At 41.6% G+C, this 24,337-nt stretch overlaps 1 protein-coding gene and 1 non-coding gene across 4 annotated transcripts in view; one reads left to right on the top strand and one right to left on the bottom strand.

Annotated features, from left to right (window-relative positions):
* The window catches only part of PSEN1 (presenilin 1), a 96,765-nt gene that overhangs the window by 25,167 nt on the left and 47,261 nt on the right, over positions 1-24,337 (top strand). For all 3 annotated transcript variants that reach the window (XM_010335244.3, XM_003924504.3, XM_074393028.1), the window contains exons 4-5: positions 20,586-20,836; positions 23,526-23,667. In XM_010335244.3, coding sequence (XP_010333546.1) covers positions 20,586-20,836; positions 23,526-23,667 — 393 coding nt within the window. The remainder of the gene's footprint in view (positions 1-20,585; positions 20,837-23,525; positions 23,668-24,337) is intronic.
* On the bottom strand, positions 6,332-6,391 carry LOC120364144 (U7 small nuclear RNA). The gene has a single exon (XR_005579487.1). It is a non-coding gene; the product is annotated as a U7 small nuclear RNA (small nuclear RNA).

Here is a 24,337-nt window from a genome sequence, read left to right as displayed (position 1 = left end):
ATGGGAACTCTGTACTTTCTGCTCAGTTTTGCTGTGGATCTAATGCTGCATTTAAAAATATTTTGAGGCCAGGCATGGTGGCCCATACCTGTAATCCTAGCACTTTGGAAGGCTGAGGTGGGTGGATCACTTGAGACTGCCAGGAGTTTGAGACCAGCCTGGGCAACATGGTGAAACCCCATCTCTACAGAAAAAAAAAAAAAAAAAAAAATTAGCTGGGCATGGTGGCATGTGCCTATAGTCCTAGCTACTTTGGAGGCTGAGGTGGGAGGATGACTTGAGCCTGGGAGGTGGAGGCTGCAGTGAGCCATTATCATGCCACTGCACTCCACCCTGGGCAGCAGAGCCAGACTCTGTCTCAAAAACAATAATAATAAAGATAAAAATGTTTTGAAAGAAATGAGCTATCAAGCCACAAATGCAAAAGGCTTCAAGTTCCTATCTTTTAGAAATACATACTGAAATATTTATGAAGGAAATGATATATCTAAGATTTGCCTCAAAATAATATTGGAGTGGCAAAGTGAGCCGGGGGGAATAGATGAGACAAGATTAGTCATGAGTTCATAATTACTGAAGGTGAATAAATTGTACATGGGCTTCATTCTACATATCTGACAGTGTTTGTTAGAATTTTTTCCATAAAGTAAGTTTTTTTTTTTTAAATAGCCTTACAGGTAATACCATGCTTAAGTCATCATTCTCATATTTAGCTACTAAGATTTTTTCCTTTTAGAAATCCTTCAGTATTCTGTTACCACCTTCCTCTCATTTGACACTTTTCAGAGTACCTACACACTCCCTTGAGAAAGATACATTTTTAAAAACAGCTTTATTATGGTGTAATTGACATAAAATGTACATATTTAGACAGTATGATAAGTTTTGATATATAGGTATACTCTTGAAACCACCACCATGGTTAAAATAATAAGCATGTCTATTACCTCCAGAAGTTTCTTCATGGTTTGTTGTAATCTCTCTCATTCCTTCTCCTCCCCGATTCCTCCCCGTTCCTAGGCAACCATGTTTTGTTACCATGCTGGACCATTTACTATAATTTTGTATAGATAGCATCATACAGGCTGGGCACGATGGCTCATACCTGGGAGGCTGAGGTGGACAGATCACCTGAGGCCAGGAGCTCGAGACAACCTGGCCAATGTGAAACCTCTTCTCCGCTAAAAATACAAAAATTAGCTGGGTGTGGTGGTGTGTGCCTGTATTCTCAGCTCCTCGGGAAGCTGAGATACGAGGATTGCTTGAACCCAGGAGGTGGAGGTTTCAGTGAGCTGCTGAGGTTGTGTCACTGCACTCCAGCAGCCTGGGCAACAGAGCGAGTCTCTGTCTTTAAAAAAAAGGAATCATGCAGCGTCTTGTCGAGCTTCTTTCCTTCAGCATAATTGCTTTGAAATTCATCAGTGTTAGCTGGTTCCTTTTTATTGCTGAGTTCTGTACCATAGTTTTTGATCTATTTACTTGTTGATAGATATTTGAGTTTCCAGTTCTGAAGCATTACAGATAATTGCTGCTGTGGATATTCATGTACAAATCTTTGTATGGGCATATGCTTTCATTTATCTTGGGCAAATACCTAGGAATAGAATTATGATTCAATATGGTAGGTGTATGTGTAACTTTTTTCCTATTTATTTATTTATTTATTTATTTATTTCTGAGACAGAGTTTCGCTTTTGTCGCCCAGGCTGGAGTGCAGTGGCTCCATCTTGGCTGACTGCAACGCCCACCTCCCTCCTTCTGGCTTCAAGTGATTCTCCTACTTCAGCCTCCCCAGTAGCTGGGATTATAGGCACCCGCCCCCATCCCTGGCTAATTTTTGTATTTTTAGTAGAGATGGAGTTTCATCATGTTGGGCAGGCTGGTCTCAAATTCCTGACCTTAAGTGATCTACCCACTTCAACCTCCCAAAGTGCTGGGATTACAAGCATGAGCCACTGTGCCCAGGCAATTTTTATTTATATTTTTTAATAGAAGACAAGGTCTCTCTGTGTTTCACAGGCTGATCTTGAATGCCAGGCCTCAAGTGATCCTTCTGCCTTGGAGGTGGGATTATAGGCATGAGCCTCTATGCCCAGACTTATATTTAACTTTTTAAGGTACTACCAAACAACTTTCCAAATTGGTTGTATAATTTTACATTTCTACCAGGAGTATGAGTTCCAGTTCCTCCACATCCTGTCAGTACCTGACACTGTCAGTCTTCTACATTTTTTAGCCCTTATGAAAGGCAGTATATTGTTAAAGCTCATTTTGGTTTTAATTGACATTTCTCTAATGATTAATGATGTTGAATATCTTTTTATGTGCTTCTCATCCTTTTATCTTCTTTGGTGATGTGTCTGTTCAGATCTCTTGCCCATTTAAAAATTTTCTTACTGGATTTTGAGAATTATTTCCACAGTCTGGTTACAAGTCCTCTGTAATATATATAATTTGCAAATGTTTTCTCCCAGACTGTGGGTTTTCTTTTTATTAACAGTGCTTTTTGAAAGGCAGGTTTTTTTTTTTTTTTTTTTTTTTTTTTTTTAAGAGACAGGGTCTTCCACTGTCATCCAGGCTGGAGTATAGTGATGTGATTATAGCTTACTGCAGCCTCAAACTCATGAGCTGAAAGAGTTCTTCTGCTTTGTTCTCCAAAGTAGCTAGGAATACAGATGTGTGCCACGGCACCCAGCTAATTCAGTTTGTATTTCGTTGATTGTGTTTTTGGCGTCACATCTTAAGAAACTTTGGCCTACCTCAGGTTCTCAGGAGTTTTTTCCTACATTTTCTTCTGGAAACTTTATAGTTTCATGTTTTACATTAGGTCTGTGATCCATTTCAGATTGATTTTTGTATATGGTCCAAGGTATGGATCAAAGTTCATTTTTCTGTATTATGGGTATTCAGTTGGTTCAGCACTGTTTTTTGAAAAAGTCTATTGTCTCCACTGAAGTGCCTTTGTACCTTTGACAAAATATCAGTTGTCTGTATACCTGTCAGTCTGTTCCATCAGTCATTGCTCAAAGGGTGTTCTCATGAGGAGGCTTTTTAACTTGAAAAACAGAAACTCTGTATTCATTGAACGACTTTATACCCATTGAATGACTTCCCATTTTCCATTTCTCTCAGCCCATGGGAACTGCAGTTATACTTTCTATTTCTATAACATTGACTACTTGAGTTTTTTGGTGTTTTTTTCTTTTTTTTTTTTTTTTTTTAAGACAAGAACTCACTCTGTCACCCAGGCTGGATTGCAGTGGTGTGATCTTGGCTCACTGCAGCCTTCACCACCTGGGCTCAAGTGATCTTGCCACCTCAGCTTCCTGAGTAGCTGGAACTATAGGTACGCGCTGCCATGCGTGGCTAATTTTTTACTTTTTCTATAGAGACGAGTTCTCACCATATTGGCCAGGCTGGTCTCAAACTCCTGGGCTCAAGTAATCCTCCCACCTCAGCCTTCCAAAGTACTGGGATTATGGGTATAAGCCATCATGCCCAGCTGGCTAGATACTTCATATAAGTAGAATCATACATGATTTCTCTTTTTGTGACTTGCTTATTTTGCTTAGCATAATGTCCTCATGGTTCATCTATATTACAGCATGTGACAAGATTTCCTTTTTGAAGGCTGAATAATATTCTGTGTTATATATGTATACCACATGTCTATTAGTAGACATTTGGGTTACTTCCACTTCTTGGCTATACTAAATGCTATGGTGAACGTGGCTATGCACATACCTGTTTGAGATCTTGCTTGTAATTCCATTCTTTTTTATATATTCTCATTGGTATATATATATATATATATATAAATAATGCTGCATCATAAGTTAATTTTTTTTAAAGTTTTTTGAGGAAGCTTCATATTGTTTTCCATGGTGGCTGCACCATTTTACATTCCCACCAACAATGCACAGTGGTTCCAGTTTCTTCACAACTTTACCACTGCTTGTTACTTTCTGTTTTTTGGTAGTGGCCATCCTAATGGGTGTAGTTCTGATTTGCATTTTTCTAATGATTAGTGATGTTGAGTATCTTTTCTTTTTATTCACCCGTATTACATAGATGTAGAGCATCTTTTCATGTGCTTGTTGGCCATTTGTATATCTTCTTTGGAGAAATATCTATTCAAGTCCTTTGCCAATTAAAAAAAATCGTTTGGTTTTTTCCATTTGTTTAATTGTAGGACTTTTTAATGTATTCTGGATATTAGTCTCTTACCGAATACATGATCTGCAATTTTTTTTTTTTTTTGGTACAGGGTGCCACTCTGTCACCTAGGCTGGGGTATAGTGGTGCAAGCTGGGCTCATGGCAACCTCCGTGTCCTAGGCTCAAGTGATCCTCCCACCTCAGCTTCCTGAGTAGCTGGGACTACAGGGACTTTTTGCCACCACATTCAGCTAATTTTTGCATTTTTTGTAGAGATGGAGTTTCATCATGTTGCCCAGGCTGGTCTTGAACTCCCAGGCTCAAGCAGTCTACCCGCTTTTGTCCCCCAAAGTGCTGGGATTGTAGACGTGAGCCACCACACCCAGCCTGATTTGCAGATACTTTCTCCAGTTCTGTAGGTTGCCTTTTCACTCTGTTGACTGCTTCCTGTGGTGCATAGAAGTTTTAAAGTTTGGTATAGACACATTTGTCTATTTCTGTTTTTGTTCTTCAATTTCTCTTAGCAATATTTTGTAATTTTCATTGTACAGGATATTTGGGGATCTGTAGGACTACCTTCAGGTTCAGTAATTTTCTAGAAAGACTCAATTCAGGAAAGGTTTTATACTCAAATTGTAGTTTAGTACGTTGAAATGATATAGATTAAATTTAGCAACAGAAAAAAACACATAGGGCAAGGTTCAGGAGACACCACCAGGCACAAGCCAAAAATTTTTTTCTTTTCGAGGTCGAGTTTCACTCTGTCACCGAGGCTGGAGTGCCTCGGTGTGATCTAAGCTCACAGCAAACTTCGCCTTCCAGGTTCAAGCGATTCTCTTGCCTCAGTCTCCCCAGTAGCTGGGATTACAGTCACATGCCACCATGCCTTGCTAATTTTTGTATTTTTAGTAGAGACGGGCTTTCACTGTGTTTGCCAGGCTGGTCTTGCTTGATCTCCTGGCGTCAAGTGGTCCACACACCTCAGCCTCCCAAAGTTCTGGAATTACAGGCATGAGCCACCACACCCAGCCAGGAAGTCTTTAACAGGCAGGGTAGTCTAAGGTTTTAGAGGTTGTCTTCCAGGAGCTGGGCAGGGAAAACAATCCGTTTTTGACCTGTACAGAGTTTGGACAATGCTGATAATGCTGAGTTACTCCCTTTACGGTACTGCAGGCCTTGTACATCTTTTCATCCTTCAGGTTTCTGCTCTTGTTGTTGTACTTCCTCAGACAGGTATTTTCTGGCCATATTATTTAAAAGTAGTCCCATACAAGGTGTTCTTTATCATATTACCTTATTTGTTTGTTTGTTTGTTTGTTTTTTGAGATGGAGTTTCGCTCTTGTTACCCAGGCTGGAGTGCAATGGCGCGATCTCGGCTCACCGCAACCTCCGCCTCCTGGGCTCAGGCAATTGTCCTGCCTCAGCCTCCTGAGTAGCTGGGATTACACGCACACGCCACCATGCCCAGCTAATTTTTTGTATTTTTAGTAGAGACGGGGTTTCACCATGTTGACCAGGATGGTCTCGATCTCTTGACCTCGTGATCCACCCGCCTCGGCCTCCCAAAGTGCTGGGATTACAGGCTTGAGCCACCGCGCCCAGCGCGTTTGTTTTTATTTTTATTATTATTATTTTGAGACGGAATCTTGCTCTGTCCCCCAGGCTGGAGTACAGTGGCACGATCTCACCTCACTGCAACCTCCACCTCCTGGGTTCAAGCAATTCTCCTGCCTCAGCTTCCTGAGTAGCCAGGACTACAGGCGCATGCCACCACGCCTGACTAATTTTTTGTATTTTTAGTAGACATGGTGTTTCACTGTGTTAGCCAGCATGGTCTCAATCTCCTGACCTCATGATCTGCCTGCCTTGGCCTCCCAAAGTGCTGGAATTACAGGCGTGAGCCACTGCACCTGGCCTATTTTTTTTTTTTTTGAGTCATCTTCTTGTGGAGCTGGGCTAGCCCATAGGCAGTGCACTGAGAGTAGCTTGTTTATTCCTTTTATTGTACTATCCCACTGTGTAATTATCCTGTGTATTATCTTAAATATTAACCCTCTGCTTTAAAGTAGTTCATGAGAACCAGGAACCTTATCTATTTGCTCCTTGTTGTATCCCTGGCACTACACCTACCACAGTATCTGGCACATAGCTGGCATTTACCTTTTTTGGGGGGAATAGTTCCAGTGAAAATTGGAAAACTTGCTAGACAACTTTTAAAAGAGCTGTAACACTTATTTTTTAAATTAATTAATAATTAGAAATTAAGACCTGGTGCCATGGCTCACACCTGTAATCCCAGCACTTTGGGAGGTGGAGGCAGGAGAATCACTTGAATCTGGGAGAATCTTGGAGAACTGCTTGAATCTCTGTAGAGCGAAAGAGAGAGAGAGTCTTCAGAATGAGAGACTATATATATAGAGAGAGACAGACAGACATATTCTTCAGAATGAGAGACATCACTCTGCCAGACACCTGCACTGCTGCAGCATCAGCATCCAATATCTGACCACATGTGAGCAGCCACTGCTGCCCTCGTGTGTGCTTGCTCTCTCTCTGTTGCCCTCGCTCGCTCTCTCATGCACTCTCTCTCGCTCTCTCTATATGTATATATCTCATATATGCCTGATATATATATATATCATAATATCTCATATATATCGTATATGATATATCGATATGTATTTTTTTAGATGAAGTCTTGCTCTGTTGCCCAGGCTGGAGTGTGGTGGCATGATCTCACCTCCTGGGTTCAAGCTATATATTATATATATATATATATATATTTTTTTTTTTCTGACTCATATATGATATATAGATATAAGTGACATACATATATATTCTACACTAATATATACATATATACATGTATGTATATGTACATATGTATAGGATATATATGTGATACATGTATATCATATATGTGTATCATATACATATATATCATGTATGTAATATCAGGGGAAAAACATATATGTAAAAATATATATCATATATCACTTGAACCCAGGAGGCAAGATTGTGTCACCACACTGCAGCCGGGGCAACAGAGCAAGACTGCATCTCAAAAAAAAAAAAAATATATATATATATATATGTTTATTTTATGTGTATATATGTTATATATACATATTTATCATGTATGTAATACAAATATACATATATTACATGATATACATATATGATGTCATATATATATCAGTCAGAATTTAAAATGCAAATATACTTTGACCCAGCAATTATAGTTGAGAGAATTTACCAATATGCCTACACCTATGTTAAATGACTTAGAGGGTACATTTACTGGCAGCATTGTTTGTAATAGCAAAACACTGGAAACAAATTAAATGTTCATCATTAGGGGATTGACCAAATAAATGATGATACATTCATATACTGGCAATGTACCTGGTTAATTTTTTTTATTTTATTTTATTTGTTTACTTATTTTTAAGAGAGGGGGTTTCACTATGTTGGCCAGGCTGGTCTTGAACTCCTGACCTCAGGTGATCCACCCATCTTGGCCTCCCAAAGTGCTGGGATTACAGGTGTGAGCCACCACGCCCAGCCTAAGTTAATTGTTTTTTAAGAATGAGGACTACTAGACATGGTGGCTCACATCTGTAATCCAGTACTTTGTGAGGCTGAGGCAGGAGGATCGCTTGAACCCATGAATTTAAGACCAGCTTGGGCAGCACAGAGAGATCTTATTTCTATAAAAAACATTTTAAAAAATCAGCCTAGAATGGTAGCATATGCCTGCGGTCCCAGCTACTCAAGAGGCTGAGGTGGGAGGATCGCTTTAGCCCGGGAGGTCAAAGCTGTGGTGAGCTGTGATTATGCCACTGCACTCCAGCCTGGATGACAGAGTGAAAATCTGTCTCAAAAATAATAAGAATGAGGATGTTCTTTATGTACTGATTTGTAGGAAAAATCTCTGAGATACATAGTTAAATGGAGAAAATACTTCATGGTGCATTTACTGTACTACCATTTGTGTGAAAAGGGGAGTAAGAATATCTGTATTTGCTTGCATATGTAGAAAGAAACTTAGAAAAGATTCACAGAACAATAATGGTAGTAAGCAGGGGGATTAGGAAACTAGGTATTTTTTTTTTTTTTTTTTTTTTTTTGAGATGGAGTTTCACTCTCGTTACCCAGGCTGGAGTGCATTGGCGCGATCTTGGCTCACCGCAACCTCCGCCTCCTGGGTTCAGGCAATTCTCCTGCCTCAGCCTCCTGAGTAGCTGGGATTACAGGCACGTGCCACCATGCGCAGCTAATTTTTTGTATTTTTAGTAGAGACAGGGTTTCACCATGTTGACCAGGATGGTCTCGATCTCTTGACCTCGTGATCCACCCGCCTCGGCCTCCCAAAGTGCTGGGATTACAGGCTTGAGCCACTGCGCCCGGCCTAGGTCTGTATTAAGAGGGAGACTGTACTCGATATCTTTTAATGCTTTCCTTGGAACCACATGAACGTTTTACCTGCATATTTATTTAATTTTTAATTTTCTTTTCTTTATTTTTTTTTTTGAGATGGAATCTCGCTCTGTTGCCCAGGCTGGAGTGTGGTGGCATGATCTCAGCTCACTGTAACCTCTGCCTCCTGGGTTCAAGTGATTCTCCTGCCTCAGCCTCCTGAGTAGCTGGGATTACAGGCACACACCACCGTGCCAGCTAACTTTTTGTATTCTTCGTAGAGTGAGGGTTTCATCTTGATGGCCAAGCTGGTTTTGAACTCCTGATCTCAAGTGATCTGCCTGTCTCAGCCTCCCAGAGTGCTAGGATTACAGGCATGAGCCACTGTGTCTGGCCTTATTTTAAATTTTTGTTTTACCTGTTTAAAGAAGTAAATTGTATTTTTTTTTGAAGCGCTCTATTTCCTTTCAGTTATCTGTAGATTCTTATGTCACATTTTACTTTAACAGCACATTTAAATGGAATACAGTCTTTAAATGGAAGCTGACAATTTATTTCCTTGGAGAATTTTTGAAGTATAATAATATTTGATTGATTGAACTTTATTTAGTAAGAATTCTTAGCAAAACTCCCTCCCAGGCACACCCACACAGTGCTGCTTTTTCGGTGAACTACAAATCTCTGAAACTCAAAACTCCAATCTAAAAGTATAAGATTGCTGGACTCGACGGCTCATGCCTGTAATCCCAGCACTTTGGGAGGCCAAGGCAGAAGGATTGCTTGAGCCCAGAAGTTGAAGACCAACCTGGGCAACGTGGTGAAACCTTGTCTCTACAAAAAATTAGTCAAGCTTCACCAACAATCTTTTAGGAATCATTCATTAACTCAGTAAATATTTTCTGAGTGTGTACTCTACTACAGGAGACAGTAGCGATTCAGCAAAGATTAAGAACATGTGTTACCCTTAGAGAAAATGTACATTCTAAGGAGATAAAGATGAATAATAAGTAACAAAAGGAGCTACATCAAATGATCGTAAGTACTATTCAGAGAATTAAAACCAGCAGATCAACATAGCAAAAGGCTTTCTTACATTTGATAGTCAGGAAATTCTCTCTCTACCAGGAGAGAACTGAATGACAAGGAATAGTCAGGTGGGAGAAGGGCATTCCAGGTGAAACAGCCCTGAACAGAGAACTAGAAAGGCAAGTTTGAGAAAAGGAATGGAGACAGGAGGAACAGTATGTGGTCAGAGCAAGGATCAAACCATTTTAGACTTCATGAGCCTAAGAAGTTTTGATTTTGTTAGTAACATGAGAAAAAGCCATGTAATCAAGTTTTAAATGGAGGAATGACATGATCTCATTTTGTTTAAAAAATCATCCTGGCTGTAGTGTGGAGAATGGACTAGGGGAGCATAAAAGCAGAAAGATCAAATTAGAAGCCTATTAACAGTAATCCAAATGACAGACAATAGTGGTTTGAACCACAAAGATTGTGGACATAGAAGTAGATAGAACCAGGAGACATTTTAGAGATATTCTGGCAGAATTTTTGGCTGACTAGATACAGGTACTAAGGAAAAGAAAGGAATCAAGAATAATTCCTTTATTTGGGACTTGAGAAACTGGGAGAATGGTGCTACTGTTCACAAAAATGGAGAAGATGGAGGAGAAGCTTAGAGTTCTAGGAGAGATCAGAGATGGAGATAAATGTTTGAGAAACAGATTTTTCTAATTCCATAGTGCCTATGAATTTCTGTTGATAGACTAAAAATGTCTGGAATTTTATATGCAATTTCATCTGGACAATACCCTAAGAGGAGCTCAGTTATACCTTGGCATATGCTAGTAGCCATAGGAATGTATATATGTAGAATAAATGGTAAAACTACTGAGTGCTTAGTATCTATCAGACACCATGAGATACGTCTTTCAAGTACTATCCCAGTAGAATTTATAACAACCCTATCAGGAGACACTTTTTTTCAATCACCATTTTACAATGAAGACATTGAAGTTCAAAGAGATTAAATAACTTGCCCCAAGTCACATTATATAGAAGAGAAATCCAAATTGTGGTAGTCTGACCCCAGAACTTGGGCTAATTACCACAATATAATACAGTGTCACTGGGGTAAACCCAAGATAGTCTAACATAAGTTAGAGACTTTTAAATTCCAAATTTCACACACTGATTTCACCCATAAAATGTAGTGATACAGCCATAGTCTTCTGATTAGTTGGAGCACCCTATAAAATATTTTCAGAACTTGCTTCTTATTTTCGCATATGTGTGTTCATTGATAAATTAAATCTGGACAGCCAGTGAATCTGCCATTTTTATAAAATATTTTCAGAACTTGCTTCTTATTTTCAGATATGTATGTTCATTGATAAATTAAATCTGGACAGCCAGTGAATCTGCCATTTTTATCTCTAACCAGCACTTCTGTCACCAAATTGTACTTTTTTCTTCTTTTTTTAGGATGGAGTCTCCTGTCACCATGGTTGGAGTGCAGTGGCATAATTTCGGCTCACTGCAACCTCTGCCTCCTGGGTTCAAGGGATTCTCCTGCCTTAGCATCCCAAATAACTGTGATTACAGGTGTCCACCACCATGCCCAGCTAATTTTTGTGTTTTTAATAGAGATGGGGTTTCACCAGCCTCAGCCTCCCAGAGTGCTGGGATTACAGGCATGAGCCACAGCGCCTGGCCCAAACTGTACTTTAAAAAAAAAAAAAAAAAAAAGAAATTAAAACATATTTTTTTTTCTTAGAGATGGTGTCTTACTACATTGCCTGGGCTAGACTTGAACTTCTAGGTTCAAACTATCCTCCCGCTTTAGTAGCTGGGACTAGGCATGTGCCACCATGCCTGAAACAATCACTTTTAAAAGTATTGTCTGGCCAGGTGTGGTGGCTCACACCTGGTGGATCATGAGGTCAGGAGTTTGAGACCGGCCTGGCCAACATGGTGAAACCCCATTTCTACTAAAAATACAAAAATTAGCTGGGTATGGTATTGAGCACTTATAATCCCAGCTACTGGGGAGGCTGAGGCTGGAGAATTTCTTGAACCTCGGAGGGGGAGGTTGCAGTGAACAGAGATCGCACCACTGCAGTCTAGCCTGGGTAACAGCAAGATTCTCTTGGCGGGGTGGGGGCAGGGGGTAAAAAAAAAAATAGCGTCCACGGCCGGGCATGGTAGCTCATGACTACAATCCCAGCACTTTAGGAGGTCAAGGTGGAGATCACTCCAGGCGGGCCAGGAGTTCAAGACCAGCCTGGCCAACGTGGTAAAAACTCGTCTCTACTAAAAATACAAAAATTAGCCAGGGGTCATGGCCCATGGCCTGTAATCCCAGCTACTTACTTGGGAGGCTGAGGCACTAGAATTGCTTGAACCTGGGAGGCAGAGGTTGCAGTGACCCAAGATCATACCACTGTATTCTAGCCTGGGTGATACAAGGAGACGTTGTCTCCAAAAAAAAAAATAAAAATAAAAAAATAAATAAAAATAAAAGTAGTAATCCCAGCACTCTGGGAGGCTGAGGTGGGTGGATCACCTGGGGTCAGGAGTTCGAGACCAGCCTGGCCAACATGGTGAAACCCCATCTCTATTAAAAATACAAAAATTACTTGGGCATGGTGGTGGGCAGCTATAATTCCTGCTACTTGGGAGGCTGAAGCAGTAATAGTAATAAAAGTAATATCCAACGTACTGCAAAGAGGAAGGGTTTGTGAATGTGTGTATTACTGTTAAGCAGTGTTCTGGTATCCATCTCATTATCAGTCTTGGGCAGGGCAGGGCAGGGCAGGGTTGAGTTAGCTAATGTTCATTATGAACCAGATCATGCAGTTGAGGATTGTGAATGAGCATATGATTGCCCCTTTCATGCTAGACTTAGCTAATTAAACTGTTCGTATGACATAAAAGGATGGCTGTGTGGTGCTATAGAAAGAATACAAGTTTTGAAGCAAGAGACTTTGGTTTGATTCTTACTCTGCTGTTTTCTGGTTGTGAGATTTTCGATAAATTACTTTTGTGTTCACTTACCAAAACTTCTCAAGACATAAAAATAATAAATGAAACAATGTGACAATGCCTTGTAAATATCAAATACAGTATAAAGATGGCTATTATTACTTGTATGTTTATTGTAAACATTAATCAGCCAGTCAAGTTGTTCAGATTTGTATTGCTGAACATCAATGGCAGATATAACATTCTTGGCAGATGACTTAAGTCACCTTCTTCTCTGGAAGAATAGGAGTATGAATTCTCAGTTCTCCTGCTACTCCTTGCTCTCTGTTACACTGTTCTGGTCCCTTTGGCCTCACCTTCCTTATAAACATTTCCATTCTGCTGGGCTTTAGCCACTCTGGAGACTTATGTTCAGCAAAAATAATCTTTGTTGAAGGGTGATATATATATTTCTACCTGTTATGCTTTAGAATAGTTTCCTTTCCATTTCTCATAGGGTTTGGGTCTTCATAATTATTTTAAGAGAAATCCTGACCTCCAGACTGAAGGAGAGGGCACCATGCCTTTATAAGGGCAGTCTCGGCCGGGCACGGTGGCTGAAGCCTGTAATCCCAGCACTTTGGGAGGCCGAGGCGGGTGGATCCACGAGGTCAAGAGATCGAGACCATCCTGGTCAACATGGTGAAACCCTGTCTCTACTAAAAATACAAAAAATTAGCTGGGCATGGTGGCGCTTGCCTGTAATCCCAGCTACTCAGGAGGCTGAGGCAGGAGAATTGCCTGAACCCAGGAGGTGGAGGTTGCGGTGAGCCAAGATCGCGCCATTGCACTCCAGCCTGGGTAACAAGAGCGAAACTCTGTCTCAAAAAAAAAAAAAAAAAAAAAAAAAGGGCAGTCTCTCCCTTTTTTTTTTTGTTCCCCTCTGTCTTAGTTCATTTTGTATTGCTGATAAGAGAATACCACAGACTGGGTGATTTATTTATTTGTTGTTGTTTGTTTTCTTCTTTTTTATCTTTTTAAATTATTTTGTTTTTCTGAGACTGGGTGATTTATAAAGAAAAGAAATTTATTCGACTCATGGTTCTTGAGGCTGGAAGGTCCAAGAGTATGGTTCCAGTATCTGAGGAGGATTATCCCATGGTGGTTAGGCAAAAGGGCAAGAGAGAGCTTGCTTTTATAACAAAGTCACTCCCATGATAACGAACCCATTCCTGCGATATTGACATTACAGGTTGAGTATCCCTAATTTGAAAGTCTGAAATTCAAAATGCTCCCAAATCCACAACTTTCTTGAATATCAACCTGAGTCTCAAAGGAAATGCTTATTGGAGCATTTTGGATTTTCATATTTGCTATGCCCAACTTGTAAGTATAATGGAAATATTCCAAAATGCAAAATCCCAAACACTTCATATAAGGGATACTGAACCTGTAATTCATTCATGAAGGTGGAATCCTCATGACCCAATCACCTCCTAAAGGCCTTACCTTGTGATACCACAGTGGCAGCCAAGTTTCCAGTACATGAACTTTTGGGGGGAACGTTCAAACTATAGCACTCTCCTTTATTATGCCTTACCTTATTCCATTAGTTTTAATCCCCACTTTGTCTCTTCCTCTAATCTTTTATTTTATATATATATATATATATATATTTTAAAAATCCATCCTATAGGCTACCAATCTTCCTCTGATCTTAAGTCTACACTTTGACGTGGTTGGTATGCTCAAGTCTCTACAGCTCTAAACTAACCGTTTCTGGCTTTTTTATTGTCTTCATTTCCAGTGGGGTTGGATAACTTTTTCAAGTTTAAATCCCTATTTTTTTTTTCTTTTTTTTTTTTTTTTGAGACGGAGTTTCGCTCTTGTTACCCAGGCTGGAGTGCAAAGGCGCGATCTCGGCTCACCGCAACCTCCGCCTCCTGGGTTCAGGCAATTCTCCTGCCTCAGCCTCCTGAGTAGCTGGGATTACAGGCACGCGCCACCATGCCCAGCTAATTTTTTGTATTTTTAGTAGAGATGGGGTTTCACCATGTCGACCAGGATGGTCTCGAACTCTCGACCTCGTGATCCACCCGCCTCGGCCTCCCAAAGTGCTGGGATTACAGGCTTGAGCCACCGCGCCCGGCAATCCCGCTCTATTGCAAGCCCCTTTCACGTTTTTTTGTTTTGTTTTGTTTTGTTTTTTTCTTCAAATAATGATTGCCTTTACCTTCTCAATTCTCAATTATTTTCCAGTCCATTATGATTTATGACCCTGATACCGAAGAGCTGGATTCCTGGTTAAACTTCACCCTTAAGCCTGGAACTGCAGCCTTAAGTGAAAACAGCTTTTTTTTTCCCCCACCCAAATGTTACCTTTTTGGCCTGCCGCTCCCCTATCCTGTGCCCCAAAAAAATATTTCAGCTGAGCTGGGCACAGTGGCTCACGACTGTAATCCTGGCACTTTGGTAGACCGATGCAGGTAGATCACCTGAGGTCAGGAGTTCAAGACCAGCCTGGCCAACATGGCAAAACCCTATCTCTACTAAAAATACAAAAACTAGCTGGGCTTGGTTGTGGGCGCTATAATCCCAGCTACTTGGGAGGATAAGGTAGGAGAATTGCTTGAACCTGGGTGGTGGAGTTTGCAGTGACCCCAGATTGCACCAGTGCACTTCAGTCTGGGCAACAGAGCAAGACTCTGTCTCCAAAAAAAAAAAAAAAAAAAAAAAAAAATCAGGTGGCAGAACAACACAAACAACTAAATGTCAGGGATACAAATGGCTGAGTGTTGGAAATAGACGTGGCTCATCATCAGAAATACAAGTAGCTGAGTGTGAAGGATACAAGCATCTGAGCAGTGAGCAGAGAAGCAGCTGAGTGTTGGAGGCTATGGACACACATGGTAACTTCAGATGGTGCTACTTTGGAGAAAGGGCCTGGCTGGAGATGGCCTAGCTTCAGGGAAAGATCACCTTCTTCCCACACCATTCCCTTTCCAGCTCTCCATCCTGCTGAGAACCACTTCCATCATGCAGTAAAATCCCCTGCATACACTACCCTTTAATTTGTTCGTGTGACCTGATTATTCCTGGATGCCAAACAAGAACCTGGGTGCCAAGAGGAGAGGGCAGGGGCTGCCACCCTGACCCTCCACTGAGCTGGTTGGCACTTGGCCATCCCTGAATGGCAGAGTTGAAGGAGCATTAGTTGTAACATGCCTGGACGCTGCTACAGGCCCCGCACAGAGCCTGCTCCCGCCAGAGAGGAGCAAAGGTTGCTCTGGTTCCCACACTCGCTCCCTCCTTCTTGCAAGGGGTTTGAGTGGGTGGTTGCCTTGCCGAGTAAACAAGCCACACCCCAAGCCTTGAGGGCGTCAAGGGAATTATCCTGTCTCATCTCAACCTGACTTCCCTCTTCATAGTTTTACTTTTGTAAAACCCTTGATGAACATCCTATTGCCAATTCAAGGTCTTTTTAGCGCTCATCCTGCCAGACTGTTGATGACGCGTCTTTGATTTGTGCTCCTCTTTTGTGTTCTGTGTTATGTTGATTCCTGAGTTTTCTTCCCTTTCCTTTATTCTCAATCTCTTTTGCTGGTTTTCTCCCATCACCTGCTGCGTATGGGTTATTTACACTTCTCTCCTTGGTCATCTTTTCACTATATTTTTCCGCCCACAGCTATTTCATTCATTTCTGAGACCTGAGATTTTATCCATTTCTGAGGCTATAGAGACCAGTGACTTCCTGTGACTCTTCTGAGCTTGAAATTCCTGTTGGTAACTGGCATTGGACCTAACTGCCTGGTTATCTCTCTAACTAAAGCATTTTTTCTCTCTTCTACCCTGCTTATCTTCTTGTGTTCCTTATCTCTACCAATATCTTTATCACCTACCTAGTTCCTTATCCTGGATACCTCATTCATTGCCACTCAGTCAAGTTTCCTAAAAATGGAACCTCTGATTATGTTACTTCTTCAACCTTACCAATTTTTTTTTTTTTTTGAGCCTCACTTTGTCACCTAGGCTGGAGTGTAGTGCCCCGATCTCTGCTCATTGCAGCGTCTGTCTCCCAGATTCAGGTGATTCTCTTGCCTCAGTCTCCTGAGTAGCTGGCACTATAGGCTCCTGCCACCACACCTGGCTAAGTTTTATATTTTTAGTAGAGGTGGGGTTTCACCATGTTGGCCAGGCTGGTCTTGAACGCCTGACCTCAAGTGATTGACCCATCTTGGCATCCCAAAATGCTGGGATTACAGGCCACCGTGCCTGTCCCACCTTAACAATTTTTATGACTATTATTGCCTAGGGTGAAGTCTGAAGTTCTTGGTATGGCAGAGTTCTTTGCAACATGTTTCGAAAACCAGCTTATGAACCTTTTAAGGACAGTCTCTAGATCTTATTAATTTCAGTATTGCCACAGCAGAGTACTTGGAATATAGAATTTTGATAATTACTTGTGGGATGAATATATTGAAAGTGAATTAAGAACCTTCAGCTCACACTGGGTCTGTAGAGCTCCCATGTTTGTCTTGTGAACAGCAAATTAAGAGGTAGTTAAGAACTTGATTTCTGAAGCCAGGCTGGCCTGGGTTTAAACCCTCTCTGTAATACTCACCAGCTGTGGCTGTTTCCTCACCTGAAAAGTGGTGATGATGGGGTGACTGAGAATTAAATGTAAAGCATATATCACAGTCCCGGGTACACTATAATCATTTTAAGCTGTTATTAAATGTGGAGTGCTTTTTGTTGTTTTGTTTTAGATAGTCTGTCTCTGTCGCCTAGGCTAGAGGGAAGTGGCAAGATCTCAGCTCACTGCAGCCTCTGCCTCCCAGGTTCAAGCGATTCTCCTGCCTCAGCCTTCCAAGTAGCTGGAATTACAGGCATGTGCCACCACACCCAGCTAATTTTTGTATTTTTAGTAGAGACAGTGTTCACCATATTGGCCAGGCTGGTCTCAAAGTTCTGGCCTCAAGTGATCCACTAGCCTTAGCCTCCCAAAATGCTGGGATTACAGGTGTGAGCCACCGCCCAGCCGTCATGAAGTGTTTTTTAAATAAATAGTAGTTAATACTTGTTAGTAATAATTATACCATGTCGGCCGGGCGCGGTGGCTCAAGCCTGTAATCCCAGCACTTTGGGAGGCCGAGGCGGGTGGATCACGAGGTCGAGAGATCGAGACCATCCTGGTCAACATGGTGAAACCCCGTCTCTACTAAAAATACAAAAAATTAGCTGGGCATGGTGGCGTGTGCCTGTAATCCCAGCTACCCAGGAGGCCGAGGCAGGAGAATTGCCTGAACCCGGGAGGCGGAGGTTGCGGTGAGCCGAGATCGTGCCATTGCACTCCAGCCTGGGTAACAAGAGCGAAACTCCGTCTCAAAAAAAAAAAAAAAAAAAATAATAATAATAATAATAATTATACCATGTCGTCGGAAAGGAGGTCCAAGAGAGGCTTGCTCTCAAATGGTTTTTCTAAGAGAACCTTAGCTTACTCAAGCTTATTTTTTGACTCTTAACAGTAATGCTCAATCTATTTTCATCTCCTATTTACTTATCCAGGACTGGGAGGACCTGATTTTTTCACTCATGTATTTTTAATTGTCTTTAGTTTTTTTCTTACTTTAGAGATGAGGTTTTGTTATGTTATCCAGACTGCACTTGAACTCCTGGGCTCAAGTGATCCCTCTGCCTCAGCCTCTCAAGTAGCTAAGACTGCAGGTACATGCCACTGTGCCTGGCAAGTCACCTACTATTTTTATTGTTGTTATTGCTCGTGTTACTTAACCTTGCTGTTTACAAAGACAGTACTTGAAGATAATGAACAGTGATACTGAAAAAAGAAGTGCAACTTTTTTTTTTTTCCCCCGACAGGATTTCACTCTGTCACCCAGGCTGGAGTGCATTGGTGCAGGCTCAGCTCACTGCAGCCTCCACCTCCTGGGCTCCAGAGATCCTCCTTTTTCAACTTCCAGAAAAGCTGGGATTACAGTCACATGCCACCAGGTCCGGCTGATTTTTTAATTTTTTGTGGAGGCGGGGTTTTGTCAGGTTGCCGAGGCTGGTCTTAATCTCCTGAGCTCAAGCCCAAGTGATCCACTTGCCTTGGCTTCCCAAAGTGCTGGGATTACAGGTGTGAGCCACTGCATCTGGCCTGAACTTTAAGAATAGGAAAAGATAAGCCCAGGATAAGGATAAAAGTGTTAGAGGAGAGGGGTCCCAATCCAGACACTAAGAGAGGATTCTTGGATCTCGAGCATGAAAGAATTCGAGACTAATCTGTAAAGTGAAAGCAAATTTATTAAGAAAGAAAGGAATAAAAGAATGGCTGCTCCATAGGCAGAGAGCAGTAGCTTGATGGCTGGGTGCAGTGGCTCACACCAGTAATCCCAGCACTTTGGGAGGCTAAGGCTAGTAGATCACTTGAGGCCAGGACTTTTGAGACCAGCCTGGCCAACATGGTGAATGCTATCTCTACTAAAAATACAAAAATTAGCTAGGTGTGGTGGCGTACGCCTATATTCCAGCTGCTCGGAAGGCTGAGGCAAGAGAATCACTTGAACCTGGGAGTCAGAGATTGCAGTGAGCTGAGATCGTGCCACTTCTTCCAGCCTGGGTAAGAGAGATACCTATTGTTACTTCTTTGTGTTTTTTTGAGACAGGTGTCACTCTGTCGCCCAGGCTTGAGTGCAGAGGCATGATCTCAGCTCACTGCAACCTCCGCTTCCTGGGTTCAGGCAATTCTCCTGCCTCAGCCTTCGGATATCAGGAGCGCACCACCATGCCTGGCTAATTTTTTTTTTTTTCCCAGATGGAGTTTTTGCTCTTGTTGCCCAGGCTGAAATGCAGTGGCATGATCATGGCTCACTGCAACCTCCGCTTCCCAGGTTCAAACCATTCTCATGCCTCAGCCTCCTGAGTAGCTGGTGGGATTACATGCTCCACAGTGCCCGGCTAATTTTGTATTTTCAGTAGATGGGTTTCTCCATGTTGGCCAGTATGGTCTCTAACTCCTGACATCAGGTGATCTGCCTGCCTTGGCCTCCCAAAGTGCTGGGATTACAGGTGTGAGCCACCGTGCCCAGCCAGTTTTTTTGTATTTTTAGTAGGGGAGGGGGTCTCACCATGTTGGCCTGAACCCCTGACCTCAAGTGATCCACCTTGGCCTCCCAAAGTGCTGGGATTTCAGGCATGAGCCACAACACGAGGCCTGTTACTTCTTGATTATATGCTAAACAAGGGGTGGATTATTCATAAGTTTTCTGGGAAAGAAGTGGACAATTACCAGAACTGAGAATCCTTCCCTTTTTTAGACCATATAGGGTAACTTCTGGACGTTGCCATGGCATCTGTAAACTGTAATGGTGCTGGTGGGAGTGTCTTTTAGCATGCTAATTATTATAATTAGCAGATAGTGAGCAGTGAGGATGACCAGAGGTCACTCTCATCGCCATCTTGGTTTTCATGGGTTTTCACCAGCCTTTTTATTGCAGCCTGTTTATCAGCAGGGTCTTTATGACCTTTGTCTTTTGCTGACCTCCTGTCTCATCCTGTAACTAAGAATACCTAACCTCCTGTGAACGTAGCCTAGTAGGTCTCAGCCTTATTTTACCCAGCCCCTCTGACAGAAGGATATTAAAAGTCTTGGTAAGGTAAGTTCCTTGCATAACAGGTCTAGAATCACAGTTAAAAAGCTGACTGGAAAAAGGTGTTTGGAGCTGCAGCCAGTAAAGAAGGTTCCATGCAGGTGTCAGTATTTAAACTACATCTCAAAGGATAAGCAATTGTATTACGCTGGGATGAACAGAGAGAACGAAGCAAGCCAAGACCCAGGTAAAAGAGAGGACCTGAGTGCCTTCAGTGAACAGTGATAAATAATCTAGACTTTTAAACTTCATACTTTTTGTAAATTGTTTTTTTCTTGCATCAGGTTTTTAGAACTCATGCAGTGATGGGCCTATTGATAATCCCGGGTCTTACTATTACCTTGATTTTGCTGAGAGTCTGATTTACTGAAAAAGTTTTCCTTGTGCTTATAGAATGACAATAGAGAACGGCAGGAGCACAGCGACAGGCGGAGAGTTGGCCACCCTGAGCCGTTATCTAATGGACGACCCCAGGGTAACTCGAGGCAGGTGGTGGAACAAGATGAGGAAGAAGATGAGGAGCTGACATTGAAATATGGCGCCAAGCATGTGATCATGCTCTTTGTCCCTGTGACTCTCTGCATGGTGGTGGTCGTGGCTACTATCAAATCAGTCAGCTTTTATACCCGGAAGGATGGGCAGCTGTACGTATGAGTTTTGTTTTTTTATTCTCAAAGCCTGTGTGACTTTTCTTTACAGCATGTTATTATCACCTTAAACGCCTCTGCATTGAAGGGGCATGACAGCTAGAGAGTCCATCCTTTCTGATGATCAGGAGCAGTTGCGAGAGCAAGGGGTTACTTGATGTTTTAAGTGGTGAAAAGGAACACTGCAGAGGTATGTTTCCTATGTGGTATTACTGGATAGAGCTGAAGTTATGCTGAATTGAACATATAAATTCTTTCCCCTCTCAGGGCCATTGGGCCCATTGCTCTTCTGCCTAGAATATTCTTTTTTTTTTTTTTGTTTCCTTCCCCTGCCCCACCAGAATATTCTTTCCTTTTCTAACTTTGGTGGATTAAATTCCTGTCATCTCCCTCCTCTTAGCTTAAATTTTGATAAGTCCTCAAAGATAACACTCTTGTTACTCCTAACATGATCAGGTGCTTCCTGATATTATTTCTCATAGCAACTTCTCCTTTCTCATTTGTCACAATTTACAAATATATATTTATTTACATTATTTAATGCCTGATTTTCTTCTTTTTTGCAAGGCCTGTGAGGGTACTGTGTCTCTAGGGTGAGGTATATAATAAATGGCCAAAACATCATTAACTGAAAGGATAAATAACTAGACTCTTGGGATGCTGTCATGTGGATTCCCTGGTGCTGCTGTCAGCACTTGGCCTCCAAGAAAAATGCTTCCATTCAGATGTCATCTAGTTCCATCTCTAGGGCTCTCATGGGGCCCAAAGAAGAGTTTGTTTTTTTGAGATGGAGTCTTGCTCTGTCGCCCAGCCTGGAGTGCAGTGGCATGATCTTGGCTCACTACAACTTCTGTCTCTTGGGTGCAAGCAATTCTCTGCTCAGCCCCCAGAGTATCTGGGATTAAAGGTGTCTGCCACCCCGCCTGGCTAATTTTTGTATTTTTTTTAGTAGTGATGGGGTTTTACTGTGTTGGCTAGGCTGGTCTTGAACTCCTGACCTCTTGATCTACCTGCCTTGGCCTCCCAAAGTGCTGGGATTATAGGTGTGAGCCCCTGCGCCCAGCCCCCAAGAAGACTGTTGAGTTTTAGAATTTGAAATTGTGAAGTGTCTGAAAAACTACATGGTGTTCTGAAAGCCAAACTTTGAGTCTTTTGGGAGAACATCTAAGACAGCAGGTGAAGGGCAGGAGTTAGAGCTGGAAGGATTGAAGAATATTCTTTGTATAGGTTAGGGTTAGGTTTGGCAACATATTATAGAACAAACATTGGCAAGCTACAGCCACAGGCCAGATCTGCCGGCTACCTTTCCACAAAGGTGTAGTAACAAAGTTGTTCACAAACTTGTGAATAAACTTTCATTGGAACATGACCACGCTCCTTGGTTTATACATTGTCTGTGGCTGCTTCACACTACAATGGCACAGTTGAGTGCTTGCAATGGAGACCATATGACCCACAGAACTTTAAATATTCACTGTGTGGCCCGGGTGCAGTGGCTTATGCCTATAATTCCAGCACTTTAGGAGGCCAAGGTGGATGGATCACGAGATTAAGACCATCCTGGTCAACACATGGTGAAACCCCATCTCTGATAAAAATACAAAAAACTAGCTTGGTGTGGTGGCGTGCACCTGTAGTCCCAGCTGCTGGGGAGGCTGAGGCAGGAGAATTGCTTGAACCTGGGAGGTACAGGTTGCAGTGAGCTGAGATCACCCCACTGCATTCCAGCCTGCCAACAAAGCGAGAGTCCATCTCAAAAAAAAAAAAAAGAAAAAAAAATTCACTATCTTGCTCTTTACAGAAATTTTTCTGACCTTGTTACAGAAAATCAAAATAACTCGTTTAAATAATGTATGTACTTTCTCTCTCATAGAGTAGTACAGATGTAGGCAGTCCAGATTAGTACACTGGCTTTACATTAATCAAGGACTCAGTCTCCTTTCTTCTTTAGCTTCTAACGTCTAGGTTACTTCAGGGTCCAGGCTGGAGCCCTAGCCTGCATTCTGACAGTAGGAAGGAGTAGGGGAGAAAAAGATCATAGGACATGTCAGCAGAATTCACTCCTTTCTTAGAAGTTCAATACACAGCATGTCTCCTTAAAAGTCATTGCCATTACTTATTCTCATAGCCATCCATAAATATGAAGGAGTAAGAAATAGTCTTTTTTGCTAGGAATAGTGGTACATGGAATAAAAATGTTTTTCTGTGAATGAGAAACAAGGGGAAGATGGATATGTCACATTATCTTAAGAAAACTCCAGTTGCAATTACTTTACAGATGAGAGGCACTAATTATAAGCCATATTACCTTTTAACAACCACTTGTCAGCCGATGTGGTTTTTGTGGCAGAATCTGGTTCTTTAACAAGTTCCTAATAAGCTGTAGCCAAAGAACATTTGATGAGTTATTATAATTATTTCAATATAAAACACCCACTAGATGGAGCCATTGTCTGCTTCACATGTAAGGTCTTCTTTCCATATGTTAGATACTTTCTTTGAAGCAGTTATTTTAGAGTGTAGGTGTTTTTCTCAGGTTAACAATTCTTAGCTAGATTGGTGAGTTGGGGGAAGTGACTTATAAGAATTGAATTGAGAAAAATAAAATTCTGTGTTGGAGGTAGTAATGTGGTTGAGGATCTCCATTAACACTTACCTAGGGCTTTTGTGTTTTGTTTTATTATAGAATCTATACCCCATTCACAGAAGATACCGAGACTGTGGGCCAAAGAGCCCTGCACTCAATTCTGAATGCTGCCATCATGATCAGTGTCATTGTTGTCATGACTATTCTCCTGGTGGTTCTCTATAAATACAGGTGCTATAAGGTGAGCATGAGCCACAGATTTTTGCTTTTCACCCTGTTCTTATGGTTGGTTATTCCTGTCACAGTACCTTAACTGATCCAGGAAAGAAAAAGGTTTTGTCTTCTAGAGCTAAGTTAACTTTTAGTTTTCTTCCTCCTCACTGTGGATCATTAAAAAAATACAAAGGAAGCCAGGTGCATGTGCCAGCCTCAGAGGCTGAGGCAGGAGGATCGTTTGATACCAGGAGTTCAAGACCAGCTTGGACAACATAGCAAGACCCTTTTTCTATAAAAGAAAACAAAAAAACAAGTACTGGAAGTATTTTATATTCATGGCATCTATATGTCATGAAAAAGAGGTATTAAGTATATAATGATTAGTTATATTACTTATATAAGTTATTATATTACTTATATCAAGAGTTAGTGATGGTTCATATTATTTTGGATTTCAGTGCCTTTTTAGACCATTGTCTCAAAAAACAAACCCAGAAAACACAAAAAGGCATAACTGGAAAATAAACATTTTCATACAGTAGCACAATCTTAAGTGGTTTTTTGTTTGTTTGTTTGTTTTTTGAGGCAGGGTCTTGCCCTGTTACCCAGGCTGGAGTGGACTGCATTAGCACGATTTTGGCTCACTGCAGCCTGGACCCTCCAGGTTCAAGCAATTCTCTTGCCTCTTTCTCCCA

This window comes from Saimiri boliviensis, chromosome 2 (genome assembly GCF_048565385.1).
Source record: "Saimiri boliviensis isolate mSaiBol1 chromosome 2, mSaiBol1.pri, whole genome shotgun sequence".
Classification (NCBI taxonomy): Eukaryota; Metazoa; Chordata; class Mammalia; order Primates; family Cebidae; genus Saimiri; species Saimiri boliviensis.
The sequence above is the reverse complement of the archived record's forward strand: the minus strand, read 5'-3'. Positions and strand labels throughout refer to the sequence as shown.